Source organism: Typopeltis vanoorti, chromosome 20 (genome assembly GCF_054136105.1).
Source record: "Typopeltis vanoorti isolate ZY-2024b chromosome 20, IOZ_Tvanoo_1.0, whole genome shotgun sequence".
In the NCBI taxonomy this organism is placed as follows: Eukaryota; Metazoa; Arthropoda; class Arachnida; order Uropygi; family Thelyphonidae; genus Typopeltis; species Typopeltis vanoorti.
Window position 1 is genome coordinate 88,283,797 of NC_143568.1, and position 20,774 is coordinate 88,304,570.

The following is a 20,774-nucleotide window of genomic DNA, read 5'->3' on the forward strand; positions in this document are numbered from 1 at the left end:
CTCCTCTTTTCCATCTATCAACCAATTTCTGCAACCCACAAATCTTCAACCTGTTCTCATAAGGTTCAATTCATAGACCTGCTATCATATTGGTCACTCTGCTCTGGATCCTGCCAACCTCCTCCCCATCAAGAAGAAACCTAGGTGACCAGATCTGGGCACAGTAATCAAGATGGAGTCTTATCAAGGCTTGATACAGAGGAATAATAATTTGCTTATCTCTGCTCGTCAGAGTATTCTTCAGCATCCAAATGATTTGATGAGCTGATTTAGCCACTTTTGCGATGTGCCCCCTAAACTTCAAACTCCCTATCCACCAACACTCCCAAGTCCCTGGGCTCATCAATCTCCTGGAGTACAGTTCCACCAATGTGATATACTGCTGCTAAACTTTTCACCCCAAAATGCATAACCTAACATTTTGCCACATTGAATTGACATCCATTCTCCTTAGCCCAGACCTCCAATCTATCCAAATCATCCTGCAAAATTTTGACATATTTGCATTCACTATTGTCCTACCCAACTTAGCATCATCAGCAAACAAATGAACCGTTCCTCTCAGATCCTTCCCTATATCGTTAATGAACAAATTAAACAGCAGTGGTCTAAGAACAGAACACTGTGGCACATCTAGTCACAGGCCATCTTTTGGACTCTACTCCTGAGTAAACTACTCTCTGGTATCTCTCACCAACCACCCTTCTATCCATCTCACCAACCCTATATCCATTCCCATATATTGCAGTTTACGGATTAGACTTCCATGTGGTATCCTGTCAAAGGCTTTAGCGAGGTCCAGCAGTATCACTGTGAACCTATTACCCTTATCCAGTTCACACGTCACTGTGTTATAAAACCTGAGAAAGTACTGAGGCATGATCTACCTTTCACAAAACCATGCTGTCCCCTATACAGTATCTCATTTTCATCAATCCATTCCTGTATTTTTCCCTTGACTACTTTCTCTAAGACCTTGACAATGAATCCTGATATGCTGATCAGTAGGTAATTTCCAACAGTAGTCTTGGATCCTCCTATATTTGTCTCAACTTTGCATCATCTGCAAACAACTGAATATCTCCATCCAAATCTTCTCCAATATCATTAATATACAAGTTAAACAGTAATGGCCCTAAAACAGACCCCTGAGGCACACCACTAGTAATTTTCCTCTTCATGTATATCTCTCCCCCATACGCTACTTGTTGATACCTATCAGATAGCCAATCTCCAATCCAATGTACCAGTCTAATATCCAATCCCATCTGCTCTAGTTTCACTATCAACTTATCATGTGGTAATCTATCAAAAGCCTTTGAGAAATCTAAGTATATTACTGTGTATCCTTCTCCTCTGTCCATGGAAGCAGTCAGCTTATTGTAATAAGTGAGGAGATTACTAAAACATTACCTCCCTTTAGCTAAATCCATGCTGTCCATCAAAGATAATACCATTCTTTTCAAACGAATTCTGGATCCTAGTTCTCACAAGCTTCTCCAACAACTTAACTACAACACCTGACATACAGATAGGCCTATAGCTTGATGCTTGAGTTCTATCACCTCCTTTATAAAGTGACACAATCCTGCCCTTCCTCTGCTCCTTAGGAACTTGACTGGGTGCTAGACTCATATTAAAAAATATGTCAAGGCTGGCATTAACTCGCTGGTGCATTCCTTCAGAATGCATGGTGATATATTATCAAGTCCCACAGCTTTTTACAGCTAGTGTGCTCAATTTCCATACACCTCTTACTCACTTATAGTTGGTATCTCTTCCCCATTATCAACTGCTCTCCATCTCTCCATGAAGTCACATTCAAAATGTTGAAAGATTTTTATGAACTGCTCATTAAGTATCTCCCCCACACCTTCTGCAACAGCTGTCTTTATACCATTTTCTCCAATCAATGTCAGACTTCCAGAATCATTCTTTCTTTTGCTGGCTATATATCGAAAGATCTCCTTAGGATACTTTCTGGCTTCATTAGCTAACTGCTGTTCATATTTCTTTTTAGTTACCCTCACTAACCAAGTCACCTGCCTTGTCTGGTCTTTGTAGTCCTCATGGAATTGATTATTTCCACTTCTCTTATACTGCCTCCATAATGCCCTTTTTCTCTGTATTGCATGCTTAATCTCTTTATTCATTTAACCTTCTCACCCTTGGAATCATTTAAACATTGCATCTGCTAGATAGTTTTGAAAATCCCCAAGCATTGATCTCTTTTCCAACTAACTCCTCATTCCATGCTACACCTGCAAGCTATCTCCTCAGTCTTCATAATCCCCCCCCCCCTTTCTAGTTCCAGGTATACCCTTTTCTTACAGAGGTCCTCACACTGCTGGCAACCACCCAAGTAATAACCTCATGGTCACTTTCACCAATTGGTGGATGATTTGATACCTCATTGATAATTACATCCTCCGATGAGATGACCAAATCCAAAGCCCTCAATCCTCGTGTGCCCTCTGTTACATGCTGTCTGAGGGAATTATCCCTCAAAAACTCAAGAAACTCATTTTCTTTACTTCCAGTTGCTATCTCATCATTCAAGTCTATATTGCCATAATTAAAATCACCCATAATGTTCACTCTTTTCTTATTTGCTTGGCTAATTTGATTATACATTTCATAGTCACTACCATCCACATTTCTTCGTCTGCAACAACATGCATCCAAGTATTTCATTCTATTCACCTGTATCTCACACCATACTGCCTCAAAACCACTGGCACTATTTCCCTCTTGCTTCTCTACTTTGTATGGACATAACTTTTTCTCTATCACCAGTAGCACTCCCCTCCCTTTTTACCCCTTCTATTCTCATGAAACACTTCATATCCTTCCATCTCTATTCCTGTCAGGATGTCGTCCTCTGGTAACCATGTCTCACTTATTCCGACAATGTTTGGATGAACAGACTCAATTAGTGCAACTATTTCATCTGCCTTTTTTCTTACACTTCTAGCATTTGTATATAAACACAACAGCTCATTTCTTGATCTACAGCTATTTCCACTGATAACACTCATTCAATGTGATCTCTCTATGCTTGACTGGGACCATTTCATGGCATATTGCCTTATTTTTTTTTTATCAAAAATGGTAAAACGAAGTAATAGATTTTGAATATTGTCTGTGAAAACTTTCAAACCAGTACACATTTGGAGAGAGTAGTTATTTATAATTCATTTCCAGGAGTGGAGAGGGAAAGGGTCAGATGCAATTGAAAATTTTCAAAATGAGCATAGATTTTGAATGCAGTCATATAGAATATCTTTCATCTATTTTCGTCATATCTATAGTGGTTAAGCACTGGATATTATAGGAATGTGCGCCCAAAAAAAAAAAAGAAAATATATTATTATTATTATTATTATTATTATTAACATCTGATCTCTGTGGAGTGAGAGACTTATCGTGGGAGGTACACACTATTGCACACAGTGCTCATCCAACCGTTCTTTAAACTGATTCAGTGTGCCTACATTCACAACACACTCAGGCAATCCGTTGAACTTACCAACCATTCTCCATGCAAAGAACCTTTTCCTCACTCCTCTGCTCACACCCTCCTTATAAAAGTTATGTTATGTTTCAATTTTAAGTTTAGTGTGTAGGCAAATGAGTTCATGATGAATATCATTAGATATAATTTTTTGATATTCAAGTCTCACAACTGTGATGCAAGTAAGGCATTATTTAATTAAGCGGATATTAGATCCCACATTGTTTTAAAACCAAATAAGAACCTCAAGGATTAGAATCTGAGCGTTTCATGCCGAATATAGTAACTAAAACCGTATTGGCAACTACTAGCGTGAGCTAAAGCACTTTGTTCAAGTACGTAGTACAAACTAGGGCAAATCGTTGCAAAGGTGGAGAAAGTTCTGATTGCTATTCTTAGTATTTTCCATAATCTAAAACCCATCTCCTAGGAGATGTATAATGTTATACATTATGGTGGGAGGTCACTACCCAGACCAGTTTCGATCTTTATTGAGATCTCATCAGTGAGTAGCTAGACCAAGGTATAATACCAATGTTATATAGCGAAAAGAACTTATATACTCTGCTATACTAGTTGTTAAAAAGGTGCACCCATAAATTATTATTTATGGGTGTAAAACGATTTTCTTATTCTTATTCGGTTTTAAAACAATGTGGGATCTAATATCCCCTTAATTAAATAATGTTTTACATCACCGAAATGAAGCCTGTTGGCAAGCAAGGCAATTTAACATCACTTGTTTTTTTTGTAAAAACAGAACACGTTTCTAAAAATTATACATCATTATCTTTGAAATGATATTTTTCATGAAAAATAAAATAAAAGTTCATCATCATCATCATCATTATTATTATCAACAGATCTCCATGGAGTCAAGAGACTCATCGTAGGCGGTCCCACTCACACATGTACAACATGTTTTGACTTAAATGCATTCACTGTCCCTGCACTCATCAAAAAGGCAATGCATTCTAATCACCTATCACTCTCCATGCAAAAAAATCTACTATTCATCCCCTTGCTCACATCCAACTTATACAACTTCCAGAGATTGCTTCTCGTTCTCCCAACTGTTTCCAGATATTCTATGAAAAATATCATCCACACTAATCTGATAATTATCCCTTACCAACTTATACGTCTCGATAATCTCTCCCCTCTTCCTTCTATCCACTAGGCTGTGTAATCATTATTCTCTCAGTCTGTCCTCATAATCCACATTCCAGAGAGCAGAAAGCAACTTAGTCAATCGTTCTCTGAACTCTCTCTAACATCTCATCATTATTTTGAAAACCTGGCAACAAAATCTGTGCACAGCAATCCATATGCAGCCTGATCAATGTCTTTTACAATGGAATCAAAACATCCTAACTTCTCCACTTCAGTGTTCTCTGCATCATTCCCATAATCTGCTGTATTGTCATTATATATTAGGCTGTGTAATCATTATTCTCTCAGTCTGTCCTCATAATCCACATTCCAGAGAGCAGAAAGCAACTTAGTCAATCGTTCTCTGAACTCTCTCTAACATCTCATCATTATTTTGAAAACCAATGTCTTTTACAATGGAATCAAAACATCCTAACTTCTCCACTTCAGTGTTCTCTGCATCATTCCCATAATCTGCTGTATTGTCGTCACCTATACATCATCATATATTTTGCATCCCATCTTTGCTTCCAAAATTTTAAAACCTTACACTTTGCAACATTAACCTGACATCTCCCTACACACTCACCTATTCAGATGGTCTGTCTAGGTCCTCTTGCAAATGTACAACATCTACTCTACTTCTCATAACTCTCACTAAATTGGCATCATCTGGAAAAAAAAATGTATATCACCATTTAAGCACTGTCCAATGTCATTTACATACAAATTAAACAAAAATGGAACGAAACGCCCTGCTGCACACCACTAGTGGCTTTCCTCTTCTGGGATGTCACTCTCCCATACACAATCTCCAATCCAGTGCACTAATCTACTATCCAACCCCATCTGTTTCAATTTAACTACTAGTTTATCATGTGGTAATATATCAAAAGCCTTTGCAAAATCTAAATATACAACTGTGTATGCATATCCCTTGTCCAATATATTTGTGACCTTGTTATAATAAGTAAGCAGATTACTAAAAGATGAGCTTCCTTTATTAAACCCATGCTGTCCATTAATTCTGCTGCTGCTGCTGTCTGCCCTATTCTGAATCCTTGTCCTCACTAGCTTCTCCACTACCTTGATCACAACTCTAGAGAAACAGATTGGCCTATATTTCAAATCCTTAGTCTTATTGCTTCCTTTATGAAGTGTAACAATTTAGCTATCTTCCCACTCCTTTGGAAACTGGGCTAGTCTAAATCTTATGTTAAAAATATACATTTAAGCTGTTGTTAACTCCCTGGAACATTCCCTCATGACATGTGGTGATATACCATCAAGTCCCATGACCTTGTTGACATCAAGTTTATTCAATTCCTCATGTACCTCCTGCTCGCTCACCATCAGTGGTTCCTCCCCCATTCCAACTGCTCTCAAATTTTCCATTATGTTACAATCACAGTGCTCTTTAAACACCTGGTACTCAATGGACATAATATTAGAGATACCTAGCTAATAATATGTCCGTCCTCCTCTAGCGCAAATAACGGCCTGTGCTCTCTACAGCATTGACTCCACCAGATGCCAGAGGTAATTCTAGCCATACCTGTTGCAGCATTGTCTACAACTATGCCTTAGGTGTTGGTCCCAAATACTTGGATCCAAGGTCTCACTCTATGGCATCTCAGAGAAAGAGAGAGAGAGAGAGTTGATTGGATTTAAATCCAGGGACTTAGGGGCCACTGGATAGTCCCAAACTCAGATGAGTGTTCCACTAGTTGTGCAGGGTGGTTGTGGCCCAGTGGGGGATGGCGCATTGTCTTGCTGAAACAGACCATTGGCTGCATTATGTTTGAATGCCATGAAAGTGTGTAGATGATTGATCAGCCAGCACATTCTGATAGTTTGCAGCATTTATGGGCCTCTATACACACTAAGGGACCTAATGTGTCACATGAGAACTCTCCCCAAACTATCACAGAGCCGCCACCTCCTTGAACAGAGCCAGCTTGACACGACAGGGCCATGGCCTCATGCTGTCATCACACCCTCCCGTAACCTCGTTACAACTGATAACATGATTCATTATCAGACCACACAACTTTGATCCACTCTGCATAGTTCCAGTTTTGATGGTCTCAACACATTAGGCGAGGCACAATGCCTGATGACTAGCTGTCAACAGTGGGTCACAATTAAGGTATTGGCTCCCATAGCCCATGGTATGCAGGGTACACCATGCCACTTGTTCGCTGAAGCTGCTTTGACTTCCAACATTGAAACTGGTTGTGCCAAGATTGCCCTGCAATTAGTATGTACAAGCCTGGAACAGTCTATGCCGACCCCCCCATCATCAATGGCATGTGGTTAGCTACTACTTGCTTGCTGGGCACTGGTACATCCGTTGATGGTGTACTCTCGGTATAGAACCTTGATACGGTTGTGAGCCTTGATATCAACACAAGACAGACAAGTCTGTCTTGTGCCGATAATATGTTTAAGATCAAAGTTACTAACATTGCGTCAACAGTGTGATACACTGTTGGGAAGCCCCACTGTTACCATCTGCATTCAGTTTGGTTACATTTTACTCTGTAAATGTAATCAAACTGAATGGGAAACTGATGCTGGGGATGCCAGCATCAGTTTCCCATCACCCTTATTTCTGATGTTTTGTCCATTGAGTGTATATCCTCCTCAGTGTTTACCATTCTCCCATTATCACTGACTAACATTATCCTCTCATAAGTATTCTTCCTTCTAATGGCCACATATTAAAAAAACTCACTAGGATTTCTTTTAATGTCATTTGCTAACTGCTTCTCATATAGCACTTTTGCTACCTTTACTAAGTGAGTCACTTTCCTTGTTTGCTTTTTGTACTCTTCATGTAACTGATTATCTCCACTCATCTTGTGCCATCTCCACAATGCCTTTTTCTTCCTGATTTCACACTTCACCTCTTCAGTTATCCATTTTATATGTATCGTATTTAATCTCCTGACCTTTGGAATACACTTGTTCATTGCCTCTGCCAGATACTTCCTGAGTAGAGACAAAACAGCATTGATTTCCTTCCCATGCAATTCCTCATTCCATGATATCACCGCAAACCACCTTCTGAATTTGCCCTAATTACCCAAATCATAGTCCCATATATAATCTTTTCTCACAAAAGTTCTGATATGGCTGGCCACCACCATCAATTCATGGTCACTTTCACCCACTGGAGAAAAATGTGACACTTCATTTACAACAATATCTTCTGATGTGATAATCAAATTGAAGGCCATCAATCCATATGTGGCTTCTGTTATCTACTAATTAAGGTAGTTATCCCTTGAAAACTCAAGAAATTCATTCTCTTTGGTTTCTGATGCTGTCTCTTCATTCCGTTCTATATTACCATAATTGAAATTGCCCATAATGATCACCCTTTTCTTATTAGCCAGTCCAATTTCTCTAAAAATTTCCTTTTCATCGCCTTCCATATAACCAGGTCTATAGGAACACCCTACTAAACATCCGTTGTGTTCACTTCCACTTCACACCATACTGCTGCAAAACCACTGTCACTATTTCCTCCTTGTATCTCTACCCTAGATGGGCATAACTCCTCTTCCATCATGAATCACCCTTTCTCCCTGTTTGCTTTGTCTGTCTTCTTGAACGACTACATATCCCTCCATCTCTATTCCTGTCAGAATGTCATCCTTGTTGAACCATGTCTCACTTATACCAACAATTTTTGTGAGAATGAGCTTTATTAACACTACAGTTTAATTCCCCTTTTCAAAGCATTTGTAAACATACACACTAGCTCATTTCTGATTCTATAACAAGACCCACTAACCCAACACTATTATTTGCCCATTTCTGCCTATCTTCACTGATGTTACACCCTCCCCAGACCTAAATGTCAACCCCACATCTTTGACTGTCTTAATTCTTTCTTGCACACATACAGATCTACTCCTGAAACCATCATCTACACTTTTCACACAGTGTCTGCTGTCCACCCTAACTTCCCTCATTTCTCTGTATACTCTTTGTTCCTTCTCTGTTATTCTCTTCATTTGCCACTTACCTCTCCATCCACAAACTTGCCTACCTTACTCTCCTGCTGTTCCACAACAACCTTTCTTCCTCAGGTCCTACATTTACTTCAGTCCTTCTCTTTTGCAGCAACAGTTTCTCCAACTAACTTATACCAAATCCATTCAAATATAGCCAATCTCTTTTATACATTTCTATCCATCCCTCAAATTAATCCCACACATTGGCAAAATGAACTTCTTTCTCCTCGTAAAATTCTGATAGCATACCATAATCTTCTCTCACCTTCTTAACTCATCATTATCATACCTAGGCAACAGTCTGACTACTTTACCACACTGTTATCTTTCATTCTCCTTAAGAGCCTCATGACATCTTTCATTATATTTTTCTTATTAGCAGTCAAATCATTCATGCCAACTACCACTACCAACTCTTTTGCTCAGTCCTCTTATCCAATGCTTCAACCATTCTGCTCATTCTGCCTCTCAGAAAACAGACCTTGTACACCTTTTCACTCACCAGACCTCTTATTATTGAATCTCCATACATTGCCACTCTCAAACCATTCAATATTTCTTTCATATCTTTTGTCCCATTCTTCCTCACATTCCCCTGCTAATCCTCCTCAGTTCATTCCTCATATGTTTAATTTCTTGCCTCATCTTTACAAACTCTGCATTCATATCTTCAATTAGTTTTCAGTGCTATTTACTTGGCATGTCTGCTGTCTTACTGCTCACTGCCATTAACATGCCACCATCCACACACACTGTCTTACCAATCAACTTCACTAATTCATCGCCACTTTTGTCTGCTATCTTACCGTTACCATTCAAGCACTCAGTCACACCATCAACTCCACTTACATTCAATGATATTTCATAATTCATAAGTATGCTACACTTACACACTCACACTCAAACTCCCTCAACTCTCCTATTTATCCTCTCCACATAAATATCTTCAATCTCTCCCCATTCTTACATACTGCATTCACAGCATCTCACCATTTTCGTATAATCTGCGCCACTTGCATTCTTCTTTTGCAACATCTTATGTTTCACTGCTGTTTTACTCACACTCAAAGCTGCACACAAGAAACAACTAAATTTAATAAATACAAAATTATAACTACAATGAACACCACCTACCAATCACAACTATCATACAACAATATTTAAAAAGCTTTTTTTTGCTAGTTTCATACACAATTTTAAGTTTAAAATTTATCTTTTCAGAGCAGTCTTGATGAACACAGCTCTCTCTCCTTGCCACCTGTTGACCACTCCTAGTTCATATTTATTTTAATAAATATTATTTTTAAAAAATCCTAATATTTAACATAATGATTTTCATTGCAAGTGTTTGAAAATTGTTTGAAATAATTTCTGCAATATTGTCACTAAAATGAAAAAACATGCACTGTCCTGTTCCACTGCAGTAATTTGAAAAATAAAAGACAGCAAATTTACTACTACTACTACTAGTACTATTAAATAAATTCATGGCAAAGACTGATCTGTGGTTATTTCAGTATTGATTTCAATTTCAGTATTGATTATTTATTTTCTCACATGTGAAATTTTTCATCTTTGGGAACAGACATTAAAATAAATTGTGCCACAAAAAAAAAATGAAAGATTGAACGGCAATGAAGAAATTCTAAGTAACACAGTATACTTAAAGTCAGGTAACACAAAGGTTGCTCCATTAGAGTTAATCCACTGATGGTTCCACAATATATTATATGATGCAAAGAAGAATGCCGATGATGTTTTGATTCATGAAAAATCCTAAGGTGTCTGAGTATTTCATCCACTTCGGCCAATGGGAAGGTTAACTAGCTAGTATTTTGCTAGGTTTCTACCCAGCATCTTCTGAGCACAATTATAACTGTGATATACACATGACACTGAACTAAATAATTGTGGTAAACAGTTCAAATCATAACTGAAATAGAACTAATGTCATCACATGGCACTGGATAGCCATAATGTTATCTTCATTTCATTTCCAGTATTGAGACTACATGTTTCTAACATAAAACAGTTTTATTAAAATAAACAATATAACCCAACAAGTTTCATAATTTATTGGACTTACATCATTAAGTGTACAAGATTTGTATAAAAAAGACTAGGAAGAATTAACTACGCATAGCTGTTCAAAACTAGTATGTTTAAGATACAAATTTAATTTGGAGAAGTCAGGCTATCAGATCTCAAAATCACAGTCTCTCAGATTTTTGCCAAATTAATGCAACCATATTTGTTGAGGTTAGGAGAGTGCTTCTTCATAGCTGATATTGATTCTGAAAGTAGTCTCTCAGACCTATAAGAACTTCTGTGTGTAATATCAATGTTTTCCTTACATCTAATTATATGGGCAGATGTATCCAGAGCATTGTCTACCAATACAGACTTTCCATTCGGATGATTGTGAATGTAATTTATGTGTTATTCAAGGTGGCTTGACCAATCTGATCTACCAATCTGTTAAGTATGTCTTGTTAAAGTTCCATGTTTGGTTTCCAGAGATAGGTTTTCATATTATTTCTATATATAGCATTAATTGTTATGAGATGCTTATAACTTTACATGAGTAGGTTTCACACTTAAAAAAATATATTATTATTTTATTATTATAACTCATCAGATGCAACAGATATAATGGATGTCTTTCACATATCTTAACCACATTTTTGATTTAAGGTAAGTTTAGTTTACAAGTGAGAAAGCTCAAACTGTTTCATTAACACATGTCACTGTAAAAGGAATAGGTGAAATCGTTTGTCTTTTATATTCTGTTTTTCTGAATTGGAACCTTTTACCACCATCAGCAACTAGATTTGTTGCATTCTCAATTATCAACAATGATATAGCAACTCTGCAATATAGAAACAGGCTTATATCTAGTGCATTCCAAAGAAAGGTGAAAAGAAGGCAGCCAGGCAAATTACCATCCAGTTTCTGTCCCTTTTGTTCTCTCAAAAAATCTATGCAGAAGGTCATCAACAACCAACTTCTATAACACCTTGAGACTGTGAAGAGCAATATGGATTTTGCCACTCTCAGTTTACAGCTTATCTTCTGACTTTCACTGCCCACCTATAGACTCGATTCATGGAAAAATTTGGAGAAGTCAAGTGGTCACTTTTAGTAATACCCAGATCTTCGAACACGATCAGATTTCACTTCTTGGACTGACCTACACGTCCAACCTTTCCTGTCACAAGCACATCTCAGCCATAGCTTCTGCAAATGCCAGAAAACTCAGTGTACCTTTCCACTCAAGATGTTACTTCACAACTTTAATGCTGATTCTATGCAAATCCCAAATTCACCCAACCATAGAATATTGCTCACACATTTAGTGTGGTGCTCTGAAATCCTCTCTAAGATTGTTCAATGCTATGTAGAGGAAGTCACTCAGGTTAATTAATGAATCCTCTCTCAAAGATATTCAGCTTAAACCTTATGCCTGTTCTCCAGATACTTTCACTGACAGTGCTCTCCTGAATTGGCCAGTATCTTTTCCTCCACTTTCCTCCAAAACCACATGAGCAAGAGCTGCTGCTATCCAACATCCATTTACAGTTCATCTTGATACTCGCTAAACCAGCTTCCTGCCTTTTCTTTCATTCCATGATTGAGCCACTGTTGTTTCAGTAACTTTGTGAAGATTTAAACAAAACAAATTTTTGTGACAATATCAATTGATTTTTCCAACAGGAAAGAAATTAAAACCATGCCATGTGTTGTGCAGTATTTTGTATCATATTGTGGAATAAAAGTTAAACTTTTAGACTTTCAATCAATTCCTGGTAAAACTGCAGAAATACTGACAAACCATTTAATGTCAGTTATGAAAAACTCATAATATAACAAAAGAAAGTATTGGATTTTGTGGAGATAACTGCAATACTAATTTTGGGGGTGTAAAACGGAGAGGAGAAAACAATGTTTATAGTCGACTGAAGAAGGAACTAGGAAGAAATATTATGGGCATTGGTTGCAGTACTCACATCGCTCACAACTGTCTTCAAACTGCAGTTGATGCTCTACCTATTAAAACAGAAGCTTTAGTAGTCAAAATTTATAAATATTTCCACTTTTATACAGTTCGAGTCACTCAACTAAAAGCGTTCTGTGAATTTGTAGATGGAGTATAAAAAGGTTCTTCAACATGGCAACACCCATTTTCTTTCGCTACTTCCAGCTATTGACAGAATACTTGAAATCTATAAGGGACTGAAATCATATTTTATTTCACAAGAACACTGTCATGATGAAATGTATTTGTGATTTTTGCACGGGCAACTCAAATTGTTTAACAAATCTATCTTGATTATGGAAAGTACAAAAGCGAGTGCAACAGATATTGTCATTGAACTTAGAAAATTAAAAACAAATCTTGAGGAAAGGCGTGATAATAAATTTATACCTCAAGAAGCATAAAAGCTTTTTAGAATACTGGAAAATAATGGAAATATTAATATTAATACAGTACTACAAGAGTTTACAAAATTTTATGACTGATGTCTTTCTTACATTGAGCTTTGCAAAAACAGTTTTGGTGGAGCAGAATCTTTTGCTTGGATAAACAATAATGAATTAACTTGGTTGGAAATTGAAGCTTCAGGTGAAAAAATTAATGAAACTCTTGCAAATAATGCAATAAACATGGATGAACTGTTTGACAAAGTGGTGAATGCAAAAACGTTTTGGTCGGCAAACTATGACATTTTGAAAAATACAAGTTGCGAAGAAAAATGGATACAACTCTTCAGTCATTTCAAAGAAAAGAACATTTCATTGCCCAATCTTGTCCAAATTATAGAATACATTTTCAGCCTGCCAGGCACATCTTCACCTGTTGAAAGGATATTCTCAATAATGAATAACATATGGTCTTAAGAAAGAGGTAGAATGGCTGAATCAACAGTAAAAGCTGAATTGTGCTGCAAACTTAATAGTGAACTAAATTGTAGTGAATTTTTCGACGCGCTTAAAAATAACAAAGAATTTTTAAAGAAAGTTCACGCTAGTGATAAATATTAATAACATTTTAATAATAAGTTATGTTCGGTTAAGAGTAATTAAAAATTATTACTACGAAATGTTGTTTTTTGTACCACTCCGTTATTTAGCCTTTTGAATCATAAGTACTTAGCGTAGAAGGCATTATTTTCTGTTTTGAACAAACTCTCAAAAATAGCCATTTGAAAAAAAAAATTTATGGTAAAGTCTACCTTTAACAGTTATATTTATACCACTCTACTTTCTTTTAAAATTAGATCATTATGAGAGTTAAACTAGCCAGCTGTGGCTTTCAGGAAAATAGCAGTCTAGCACGCAAATTCTTTACTCTCTACAAACTCTGTGAAGAACAATTGACAAAACAGGTATGACATACAGAATCTATAATTCACTTATAGTAGTTTCTGAAATTAAAAAAAAAAAAAAAAGCATTATTTTTATTTTATTTTGTTAAGATTTATTGTTGTTGTCGTGTATGCACTAATCATATAATGTATGAATTTAAAAAAAAAATCTCCTTAGAAAAACTAGATCTTCTTTACTTAGACAAGAAAAATGTGTGTGAAATGTAAATTGGAATATAGTTAATCTTCCTAATCAATCCATCAGTGTTTTGTGCTTTCAAGGACAAGAGACAACCTTTCCTGTCTACTTGTACAGCTTTTCCTTACAAATCTTTCCACTACTTCTAAATGGTTCAGGACTGAAAATATACATACTTCTTTCAGATGACTTTTATATTACAGGAAATGTTATAAGTGATAGAATGAAACAGATGTCAGGATAAAAGAAAAAACAACAACAAACATATTCTGCATATGCATTTGCTACACACCTTTGAAATATCTTCTAATGAAATTGTGGATAGTTTTGTTACGGAGTTTGGAGAAGGAGGAATAGGAGAAAGGACTAATTTTGAATGAATCTGGAAATATACATATCATAACACTGATTCATGTGGACAGAACCAACTGTATCATCAGTTAGCAACTTAAAAGGAGATCCTGTTTGTAATAACAGATGTCTTGAATTGCCAAATTGCCAGCTAGAATAACACTTTTGAAGATACAAGGTTTATCCAGAAAGTAAGGTCCAGTGAAGAATTAAAAAAAAAAAAAATTGTAGAGAAGAAAAAAAAGTTTGATATTAGATATGCTCTTCTATTGATCTCAACTTCACACCAAACAGCATCAAAATCTTAACATGTACTACTACTATTTTCCACTCTGACACTTGAAGGATGCAATTCCTCTGCTATCATTAACAATACTCCCCCCCCCTCCTCTCTTTATCCTCCTATCCTATTGGAAAATTTTATATCCCACCATTTCAAGTCGTGATGCCAAAAAACTTTCAACATCTATCTCTAATCCAGAGTATTTTATTAATAAGGTGTGACACCTTTTGGCTACTTGCATATGGAAATATAACTTCTTCATTACTTCAAACTTGGTATCACTTCAGGTATCACATCAATGGGCTCCCGTTGATGAGACCTCAATAAAGGTCGAAACCAGTCTTGGTAGTTACCCTTCTTATAATGCATAGCATTATACATCTCTGAAAGGATGTGTGCTTTGCATCATGGGATACTAAGGCAAGTGATGTGAATGTCATTAGCCTCTATATACGAGTTGCCCAGTCCTGAAGATACTTCAGGTGCAAACTTTGTTTGCTTATACTTGGATAAAAGATTAAACTAAGAATATAATTTCTTGGCCTCTTTAATTTACAGTATAAACAATTGAAAAAATTTTCAGCATCTATCTCTAATCCAGAGTATTTTATTAATAAGGTGTCACACCTTTTCTATGTGTATATGCAAATATGACTTCTGCATCACTTCAAAACCTTTGTATCACTTCAGGGTCTGTCTCCCACTGATGAGACCTCAATAAAGGTTGAAACTGGTCCTGGTAGTGACCCTTCCTATAATGCATATCAGACAAGAAAATTCCCAGGACCTGATGTTCAAGAGATAGAACTTTATCACGAGGCCTGAGACTGTATTCATCCCATTCTAGTTACACTATTTAATTCCTTTCTCTCATCAGGACATACCAAGTGAATTTGTAGCAAGCCATACTATCCTCATTCCTAAACCTAATAGAGATCACAACTTAATCAACAGCTGGAGACCTATTTCTCTATCTAATACTGAATACAAGATATTTTTCCCCATTATCAATAACAGGCTTGAAGTGGGAATGAGATACATAATTAAAAGCACACAGGTGTATGGAGTACCAGGTTGAGCAGTAGAATTTAATCTTTTTCTGCTACATGATCTAATCCGCTTAGTTAACATGAAAAAGTAGTCGATGGCAGTGATATCAGTAGACCTTACTCAAGCATCTTTCTATTCCGCATCCTCCAGAAAATTGGCGTAGGTAAAAAACTACTATCTGTTATCAAAGGAGCGTATGCCAATTCAGCCACCCATCTTCTGGTTAATAGGTTCCTGTCAAATCCAGTAAAAATTCGAAAAGGAGTCAAGTAAGGTTGCCCTCTCAGTCCACTGCTCTTTGCATTAGTTCTTGAACCTTTTCTGCAGGACGTTAACAATACACATGCTGTTTGAGGAATAACAGTTCCATTAACTATAAAGGAAAATAAGGTATCAGCATATGCTGATGATGTAGTTGGAACTTTGAAGGATAATTACTCCATATATATGTATATTTTGGTATTTTTGAAAAATTCAGCAAAAGCAGTGGATTAATTATTAATGCAGACAGGAGAAAATTAAAAGTTTATGGAAAGTGGGATCTTGGAGGCATTCCTTTTGGACTAACCCCTAAGAGGGAACCCTAAGAGATTAAGTGCAATGGAGGAAATATAGAAGAAAACGCATTATATAGGCAGCATAAGATGGGTGCTAATAATCAATTCCATGAGGATTACAAAGAACAGGCATGAAGGGTGACTCAGTTCGTAAGGTTAGCAAAAATGAGGAGTATGAGCAGCAGTTCGATAATGAAACCAAAAAGAATCCTAGGGAGTTTTTTCTATAAGTAGTCAGCAAAAATAATGAATAATTATGGAAGGATGAAAGCATGACATTGATTTGAGAAAATGGTATAAAAACAACTGCTGGGGAAGATATAATAGAGATACTTAATGAGCAATTCATAAAGTCTTTCATTCTTGTGAATGTGACATTATGGAGAATTTGAGAGCAGTTGATAATGAGGAGTAGATACTGACTAAGTGAGCAAGAGGTATATAGTATATTGAGCAAAGTTGATGTTATTAAGGCTGTGGAACTTGATAATACATCACCCTTCATTTTGAAGGAATGTGCCAGGGAGTTGTATGTTTTTAATATGAGTCTTGTTGAGTTCCAAGCGAGTGGAATGAGGGCAAGATTATGCTGTTTCATAAGGGAGGTGATAGAACTCAAGCACCAAATTATAGGCCTATCTGTGTATCAGATGTTGTGGTTAAGGTATTGGAGAAGATGGTGAGAACAAGGATCCAGAATTGGGTTGACAACAATGGTATGATCTTTGATGGACAGCATGTATTTGCCGAAGGGAGGTTATGGTTTAGTAATCTAACTTATTACAATAAGGTGACTGCTTCAGACCTCAAAACTTAAAGCATTAAAACATAAAATTTGTTTTTAGATACTATAAAGCAAATTAATACATAATGTGATTTTATATGAAAAGTAATCATATTGCAAAATAAACTGTGATTTAAGTAGCACATGAGAATGAATGCTGTTCAAATGAAAAAAAGTAATCATATATTGAATTAAATAAACAAAGACTGTCATTAGTATAACTAAGTTAGTATACTTAGATTTTGAAAAGGATTTTCATAGATTAATGCATGATAAGTTGATAGTCAAACTGGAGTGGTTGGTTTTGGATATTAGATTAGTGTCTTGGGGTGGATACTGGCTACCTGATAAGTATCAGCAGGTTATGCGTGGGGAGCAACATGTTTAATTAACATGTATGCTAATGATATTGGCAAATAGATGGGGATATTCAGTTGTTTGCAGATGATGCAAAGTTATGACAAACTATGAAGAGTAGAGAAGATGTTGTGGCCTTGAAAGAAGACTGGAATACATTCAGTGAAGGAGCACAGGAATCGGGATGAGGATCGGAACCTCATATATTGTTTGAAGTGGAGGAAATAAGATATCTTGGTGTGATAATGCATAAGGATCTAAAATTTAGAGGAATGATGGGGATGATGCGGAGGACCGACTTGTAGAAGTAATGAGATTCTTGTTCTATTGTATAAAGCTCTGATTGGGCCACACATGGACTACTGTGCACAGATTTGGACACCTGGTTTTCAAAATGATGAAGATCTCTTAGAAAAGGTCCATACACGACTGACTAATGTAGTTTCTGATCTCTGGAATGTCGAATATGAGGAAAGGTTGAGAAGATGCAATTTACAGAGTCTAGTGAATAGGAGGAAGAGGGTTGATATGATAGAGACTTACAGGTTGGTAAGGGGTCATTATAGGATCCATGTTGAAGAGATTTTCCAGAAAATGGTGGGAGATTAGGAGATAACCAGAGGTCATTCCTGGAAGCTGTATAAGGAGGGTGTGAACAGGGGAGTAAGAAGCAGGTTTAATGCAGGCAGAGTTGTGAATGACTAGAATTCCTTGCCTGAGATGGTGGCGTTGGCAGAGAATTTGAGTGTATTTAAGCTTCAGTATGATGAGCTGTGTGTATAACAAAAGGACCTCCTCTACGAGTCCTTGACTCCATGGGGTCTTAAGGTAATAATAATAATTTAGAAAAAAAAAAAAACTTTTCATGACACTGTTCAAACACACCACTACTTCTTGTCAATTTCATATAGATAGAGTTACTTCCCATTACCATTTCTTCTCCCAATCCGTATCCCCATAGTTGAAGTCTCCCATAATAATTATTCATCCTGCTCTCAAATTATACTAATTTGCCGATGCATGGTGTCCATGCACCACTTATCCTCTAGTAGCAACAAACTATATATTTGATGCCAGTGGTCTCTATCTCACACCAGGCATTCCCAAATTGACTGTTCTATCCATTCTTGTTTTCCTGACTTATTTCTACTCATTTTAGCTTCAATTCTTCCACTATCATTAGCAAAACCTCCTCTTTCCATTCCATTCCATTCCCTTCATCCTCTGTGAAAATACTTGACCTTCTGTTTCAACCAAGTCTTACTGATGTCCATATTTCTTGTTCAAGTTGAACTAACTAATGCCATAAATTCCTACTGTTTATTGCAGATATTTCTAGGATTAGTACACATGAACTGCATTAATGTTTCACTCAGCAGCAGATTAACTTGCACTTTGTGATAATTATATCCTACCCAGTTTCATAATCTGAGGAGCTGCAATCAGCATCATGTGATCATTCTCCACTTCACGCACTTCTGTGAAGCCTATGCTCACACTTGGCTGATGCCCTCCCCTTTCCCCATAATATGCTAAGGGAGCCTGACTCTGCATTTTCCAACTCTCCCTTAGTAATACCTGCTCAGGATACTTAACTTCAAATCCATTCAATCCAAATTGCCGTATATAAAGTTGTTTCATCCATCAATCTCTCTCTCTCTCCATATATCTAAAAACTTGATATCATTCCACCTACTCAACTTATGGATTGGCTCGTTTGCAATAATGCCCAGCAACTCTTTCATATCTTATCACATAATACTCTTTATCTTTTTTTACTAGTTTGTTTTTGCCTGCTAAAATATCTACCTCTTTCATTTTCTCTCTCTCTATCTCTTTGCTCCTGATTACAGTACTAAAATTTATCTTCTCCTGTTGATTTTAATGTTTTTTATACTTTTTTATTTGACTTCATTTATTTCAGTCTTATTATACTTGTGTATTGTTATGCATGATTTTCCACTAGTCGGATGTGATTTTTATCTGGTAAGAAATGTATGTGCATTTAGAGTATTTATTAAATAATAAGACATCACTTATCTTTGAAAGTTTTCAAAACGTTACGATTATATTTATCACTGAGTTGTATTGCAATATATTTTCAGGTACATTATGACTTTGGCCTACGGAATATTCTTTCTGTGTTAAGAACACTTGGTGCCCAGAAACGTTCCCGCCCAGATGAGACAGAATCTTGTATAGTGATGCGAGTTTTACGAGATATGAATGTATCAAAACTAGTAAGTGTTGAAATGTTATTCTGAAAGAAAATGTTTTTTTTAAAATTTAATTTATTTTATTATTTTTTTAAAATCAAGCCATGTAGCCATAACTTTCATGAACATTGTTCAAACAGAACATGAATCATTCAGTTTTCTCCTTTTAACTTTTCAGAGATTATTCTTTTTAACCCTAGTTTTAGCATTTAGTTAGCATAATGGTTATGTGCACAATGCATTATGACTGAACAAACATTCATAACTGCAGTAATAAGATTTTTTTATAAGTAAATATTTCATCCTAAGTATCAAAGGACATCGTCAGTACAGTTAATTCAAACAATACTAGGAATCACATACAGTTAGGGCACATTCTTACTATGGATTCCCTCTATGCATGAAGTAGCATGTTATAGAATTAAATTAAAATATATCTGATAAAAAAAAAAATTTAAATCTGTCAATTATATTAAAATGAGATAACATATATAAATTATTTTACCCAATTTAGGATGACAATTTCCCAGACTTTAGGGACAGTAAAAACGTCATTACGATTCAAATTAGGTCTGTGACATAGCGCTTCAGCACTTTCTTTATATAACCATTCATGTTTATGTAGAGATCTCTGTAGCAGTTTGTTCTTTTTACAATGGATCCTATGGTTTCGGTTTTCAATTCTGTGTTGTGCGAGGCCAGATATCTGTGGTTTAATAAGATGGATATGGTCTTGATGTTCCAAAATGCGTTTGCTAATGGATCTACTTGTCTGTCCATAGTAGGACAATTTACAGGAAAATGGGACCTCACACACTCCAGTCAGTATCAGGGGTGATAGTTTGTCTTTAGGAGAAGGTAACTAATTGTAGATCTGGTTGACTGGTTTGTAGGTTGCAGCCAATTTATATTTCTTCATA

General features: G+C 36.3%; 1 protein-coding gene across 1 annotated transcript in view; it reads left to right on the forward strand.

Moving 5' to 3' along the window:
- The window catches only part of LOC150095635 (dynein axonemal heavy chain 8-like), a 2,108,518-nt gene that overhangs the window by 803,964 nt on the left and 1,283,780 nt on the right, over nt 1–20,774 (forward strand). The window contains exons 38-39 of the mRNA XM_090409931.1: nt 13,971–14,078; nt 19,744–19,878. Coding sequence (XP_090266057.1) covers nt 13,971–14,078; nt 19,744–19,878 — 243 coding nt within the window. The remainder of the gene's footprint in view (nt 1–13,970; nt 14,079–19,743; nt 19,879–20,774) is intronic.